This window comes from Piliocolobus tephrosceles, chromosome 7 (genome assembly GCF_002776525.5).
Source record: "Piliocolobus tephrosceles isolate RC106 chromosome 7, ASM277652v3, whole genome shotgun sequence".
NCBI lineage: Eukaryota > Metazoa > Chordata > Mammalia > Primates > Cercopithecidae > Piliocolobus > Piliocolobus tephrosceles.
Window position 1 is genome coordinate 125,281,783 of NC_045440.1, and position 6,230 is coordinate 125,288,012.

The following is a 6,230-nucleotide window of genomic DNA, read 5'->3' on the forward strand; positions in this document are numbered from 1 at the left end:
GTCTTGAACTCCTAACCTCAGGTAATCTGCCCACTTCAGCCTCCTAAAGTGCTGGGATTATAGGCATGAGCCACTGCACCCAGCCCTCTCCTCTATTTTTAATAATCATAAATGTTTTATTGCAGGTATCTACTTAGAGGCTTTATTAATCCATTCTCATGCTGCTATAAGGTCATACCTGAGACTGGGTAACTTATTAAGGAAAGAGGTTTAATTGACTCACAGTTCTGCAGGGCTGGAGAGGCCTCGGGAAACTTACAATCAGGGCAGAGGGGGAAGCAAATATGTCCTTCTTCACAAGGTTGCAGGAGAGAGAAAAATAAGAGGCAAGTGAAGGAGGAAGCCCCTTATAAAACCATCAGATCTCTCGAGGACTTTCTGTAATAAGAAGCACAGGGGATATCACCCCCGTGATTCAGTTACCTCCCACCGGGTCCCTCCCATGACACGTGGGAATTATGGGAACTACAATTCAAGATGAAATTTGGGTGGGGACACAGCCAAACCGTATCAGAGGTCTGTCTTCTCTTCTTGAATCTCTTCTTTACGTAGGTCAGAATACTGCTTTACATACCTTATTATTTCCAGGCCAAGTAGCAGGTCTGGCATATATAGAAAATCAATGTTAAATAAATTAATAAACTAAAAAAAATGCATATAGAAACTTCTGAAATGGTGCTTGATGTATTTATTGAGTACATGTTAGGGGGCACTGTTGGATGACAGTGGATGATAAAAGAACAGATGACATCCCCCTCTACTCCTGCAAATGTGGACTGTAAATATATTCAAATGTATTTGTTCCCACATTGGGTATGTTCTTGATTCTATGAGATAGATAAAAGCATTTACTAAATTACACAGCAAATAGTAATCCTTGAACAACTTCAAGGTCAAGAAATATATAGTTCTTTGTGATACGAAAGGTTTTAATGAAAGACACATTTCCTTCGCTTAGATATCTGCCACATTTGTCTTATTCCCCACTGAATCTTTGACAGGTCTGTAATTCAAGTAAAGCTTGATCTTCCTGAAACCGTTTATGAGAACTTAAAAGAGGTTTCTCTCCACTCTCAACAAAATGAGGTAGATTGCTGATTTATTGCACTTTTCTCTCTTTACCTGAAATTTCAATATTTATCTATTTATTTTTAAGAAGCCTCTTTTAATATTTCCCTGGCAACCTGTCTTAATATTCCTTTCTTTTCATTTTTCAGAAACATCTCTCTTCTTCACCAGCCACCCCAGTTACCACTTGCTTGAGTTTCTTTTTCCCAAATTGCTGCCTTTTGTCTTCTCAGCTACAGTATAATGCAATGCCTTCTTCTTTCAAACATTTTGACCTCAAACCAGATAAATTTCAGAGAAAGCTCACATGTTCCTCATCCTGTTGTAGGATTAACAAATTCTAGATCCATAGAAATTGATGCATTACGATTTATTTACAATAACCTGCATATTTAACAAATGTAGCTAAGAGTGCTTAACACATCTTAAACAATTTCAAAGGAGACATAGAACACATAAAATCTGTCGGCTGTTTGTAAATCTGGCAACATTATTGGTTTTGATGAATGCTACTTAACATAAAACATACACATTCTGCTCAAGTCAATCTTAAAACAAACTTGACTCATTTATTCTTAGCGAAATTTTCTCTCTTTTTTTTTAATCTAAAATGTGTTTATTGAGATGGTTTCCCACTCATCTTGATTCAGAGTGCCTTTAGTGCTGCTTCCTCCTAAAGGAACATCCTTCTGTAAGCCTTGCTTTTCCTCCTGTAGGCTGGCAGAGGACAGTGGAGCAGCCAACACACAAAACTACCGTTTGTGCATGGCTAAAGACCGTGGTGATTTTATAGCATCCTGGGCATTTCACATCCATGAAGTAGGAATTGGGGCTCTGCACCAGGCGTTTCTTCTTGTGTTTCCTCTTCTCCTCTTCTGGGGAGGGATGAAGGAGATCCTTTGCGAGAGGCATGTTCTCGTGTGGGTAAGTCGTCACCGCCGGAAAAACTCTTAGCGAAATTTTCTAATCAAATATATGCTCTTCAGCAAATAGCCTTTCTAAAAATGACTGCGATGCAGTAAAGTTCAGTAATTGTCTATCAATTTTGCTATGTGTTGTCTACATTCAGACATTACATGTGTCTCAACTGTGAGTTACTGTGCCTTTTTTTTCTGTCACTGGAACCTAGAAATACTACGTATAACATATATTCTCAATAGAATAAAAAAAAACCATTCTTTTACTCTCTCAGCTAAGCATCCACTGCATGCCAGCATTATGCCAAGCACTGGTAAACAAAGGTGAATAAAATGCCACCATCTTTGCTCTTCTGAAAGGGAAATTAATCTTGGGACCCCCAAATCACTAAGCCAAGGGAAAAGTCAAGTTTGGGTTTATGTCAGGCAAACGTGCCTCCCATTTTATTCCTAAATAAGTTAAGCTACAAAGGTAAGAAGTTACATACCTCCCTCACTATTTGCCCACATGGAAATTCCTTGTGGACAAAAGACAGACAGAACCCAAAGGCATCCCTTTGAGGATTACCTGAGACAAACGTATATCTGATTGCTCCCTTTGCCTATTGCTTATGTAAAAATGCAGATTTACTGAGCCAGACTAAATGGTGTATTCAGCGGAAGGCTCATCAAGGATTCAAAATAATGCAACCTTTTTTCTCTTATCTACTTCTGACCTGGAAAACCCCACTTCAAGTTGTCCCTGCTTACTGGACCAAACCTAGGTACATCTTACACATATTGATTGATATCTCATGTCTCCCTAAAATGTATAAAAGTCAGCTGTACCATGACCACCTTGGGCACATGTCACCAGGACCTCATGAAGCTGTGTCACAGGTGCGTCCTTAACCTTGGAAAAATAAACTTTCTAAATTGACTGAGACCTGTCTCGTACATTTTGGGTTCACACTCTCAAGAAGTTCACAGTCTAACTGGGGAGAGAGAGACAATTGCAGTCATTGTCAGAAGTTGCCTAAAAAATGTATTAAAGTGAGCCGATCCAAGACTTAGATGGCCTAGGCACACATCTAGATCTGGGCAGTAAATGTTTTCTTTCTTTCTTTCTTTCTATCTATCTATCTGTCTGTCTATCTATCTATCTATCTATCTATCTATCTATCTATCTATCTATAATTTTTTTTTTTTGAGACAGAGTTTTGCTCTTGTTGCCTAGGCTGGAGTGCAATGGCACAATCTCAGCTCACTGCAACCTCCACCTCCCAGGTTCAAGTGATTCTCCTGCCTCAGCCTTCACAAGTAGCTGGGCTTATAGGCATGAGCCACCAAGCCCGGCTAATTTTGTATTTTCAGTAGAGATGGAGTTTCTCTGTATGGGTCAGGCTGGTCTCGATCTCCTGACCTCAGGTGATCCATCCACCTCAGCCTCCCAAAGTGCTGGGATTACAGGCGTGAACCACTGTGCCCAGCTCCGGAGAGTAAATGTTCTTAAAGACAAGTGGTTGTTTTCTAGGCAAATAAAAATAGTATGGAGTTGAAAACAAAGTACAAGTCTGGGAGTCTAAACACTGTAAAAAATGTAAACAACATTTTTTGGTAATTTAAAAAGGTCATAAACATTTAAAAATATCATACCGCCGGGCGCGGTGGCTCAAGCCTGTAATCCCAGCACTTTGGGAGGCCGAGACGGGCGGATCACGAGGTCAGGAGATCGAGACCATCCTGGCTAACCTGGTGAAACCCCGTCTCTACTAAAAAAAAAAAATACAAAAAACTAGCCGGGCGAGGTGGCGGGCGCCTGTAGTCCCAGCTACTCGGGAGGCTGAGGCAGGAGAATGGCGTAAACCCGGGAGGCGGAGCTTGCAGTGAGCTGAGATGCGGCCACTGCACTCCAGCCTGGGTGACAGAGCGAGACTCCGTCTTAAAAATATATATATATATATCATACCATTGATAATTTAAGGCTAGTTTGCTAGAGTGAATAACATGTTGAAGTTACGAAATTCAGTGGGTAGCAAATAAATGCCCAGAGTTGATTTTATACTTTTTGCTCCTGAAGCAAAGTTTTTCATACCTTAGATAATCCTCAAAATGTATGCACTTCCTTGACATGGTGTGTAAATGCAGACAGTTCACCTGACAACCTGACTTGGTGCTATGGAGTTAAAGATGCTTATAATAACCCCTGCCTACTTATCTCCCTTTATGCAAAGAGTATGGACCCTGAAATCAGACAATTCCAAGCAAAAATAGTGTACTTTTATCAGAAGAGTAATCTTGGGTAAGTACCACAAAAGCACTGAGATCCAGGGTCCTCAAAGTTGAGAGCGATCCAAGAGTAACCATTTTAGAGAGTTATTGTGAGAATTAGATGAAATCAAATATCTGGTGGCTCATACCTGTAAAACCAGCACTTTGGGAGGCTGAGGTGGGAGGATCACTTTAGGTCAGGAGTTCAAGACCAGCCTGGCCAACATGGTGAAACCCTGTCTCTACTAAAAATACAAAAATTAGCTGGGCATGGTGGTGCATGCCTGTCATTCCAGCTACTCGGGAGGCTGAGGCACAAGAATCGCTTGAACCCAGGAGGCAGAGGTTGCAGCGAGCTGAGATTGCACCACTGCCCTCCAGCCTGGGTGACAGAGTGAGACTCTTTCTCAAGAGTGAGAGAGGGAGAGAGAGAGAGATCTGTATTCGCCAGGATTCTTCAGAGAAACAGAACCACAAGTGGAGACAGCTTTACTATAAGGAATCGGCCCATGGGATGATAGTGGCTGACAGTTCCCAAGATCTTCAGGGTGAGTTGGCATGCTGGATTTCCACTTCAAAGGCTAGCAGACAGGAGCTTTAAGAACAGCCCATGTTTCAGTTTAAGTCGAAAGGCAGAAAAACTAATGTGCCAATTTGAAGGCAGGCAGGAATAATTCTTTCTTACTTGGGGGCGGGTCAGCATTTTTGATCTATTCAGACTTTCAGATGATTGGGTGAGGCCCATCCACATTCAGCCCACTCACATCCGTCTACCAATTTAAATATTAAAAACAGCCTCACAGGAATGCTCAGGATAATGTCTGACCAGATATCCAGACACCTTGGGGCATAATCAAGTTGACCATAAAAGTAACCGTTATAATAGCTGGGGTTCATTTCTTAATGATTGAAATGAGGCTTCATAAAAATCTCAAATAAATGAAACCATAATATACACAAAGAAAAAATGACTTCCTCAATTAGCAGAACATAAATAATTATTTCCGGAGAAGCTGAGGATCATTATAGCAGAGTGAGCTACTAAGAGTGAAAAGGAGGAGGTGATTTCAGAAATTCACAATAAGAAAAATACAGACTATTAACACACTTTTCCCAAAAGTGAATAGAGCACACAGTCACCACCACAACCACAAAATGAGAAAATCAGCTTGTGGCCCGCTCAAAGGACAACTTTCTAACCACATACTGGGATGCCTGATAAGCCATAATTCTAGTGGTAATCCAACATGGAAATGAAGGAAAAAATCCTTGTGTTTGATGCTGCATCTCTCAGTAGACTGCATTTAACAATTCCTGTAAGGGAACAGATAGAAACCACAGAGGAGTGTCAAAATTTAATTTTCCTCAGAGAACTAAAGGGACCTCTTTGAGAAAAAGAAGCTATAGACATGAATGTGGCGTGAATTATGTTTTCTCATAAATCCCATCACTTTGATTGCTTAAGTCTGAATTTTTTTTTTTTTTTTTTTTTTTTTGAAGATGGAGTCTCGCTCTGTTGCCCAGGCTGGAGTGCAATGGCGCGATTTCAGCTCACTGCAACCTCCACCTCCTGGGTTCAAGCGATTCTCCTGTCTCAGCCTCCCAAGTAGCTGGGACTACAGGCGTGTGACACCACGCCCGGCTAATTTTTTGTATTTTTTGGAGAGAAGGGGTTTCACCGTGTTAGCCAGGATGGTCTTGATCTCCTGATCTCATGATCTGCCCGTCTCGGCCTCCCAAAGTGCTGGGATTACAGGCGTGAGCCACTGCGTCCGGCCAAGTCTGAATGATTTATACTTATTGAGGGCCTGCGAGTGCCAGGCATTATGCTGACTGCCATCTCATTCATATAAAAACACTGTAAGGTCCATGTGGGTGTATCTATCTTACAAATGATTATGCTGGACCTCGAAAATGAAGGTTACTATCACATATCTAGAGAACACTGCATCTGGGATTCAGACCCAAGTCCTCCTATTCCAAAGTCAGAAGACT

At 41.3% G+C, this 6,230-nt stretch overlaps 1 protein-coding gene across 1 annotated transcript; it reads right to left on the reverse strand.

Annotated features, from left to right (window-relative positions):
* Positions 1-1,671: 1,671 nt before the first annotated feature.
* LOC111550904 (40S ribosomal protein S27) lies at positions 1,672-2,010 on the reverse strand. The gene has a single exon (XM_023224627.2). It carries the CDS (start codon positions 1,978-1,980, stop codon positions 1,726-1,728), a length of 255 nt encoding a protein of 84 aa, XP_023080395.1. The 5' UTR covers positions 1,981-2,010; the 3' UTR covers positions 1,672-1,725.
* Positions 2,011-6,230: the final 4,220 nt, after the last annotated feature.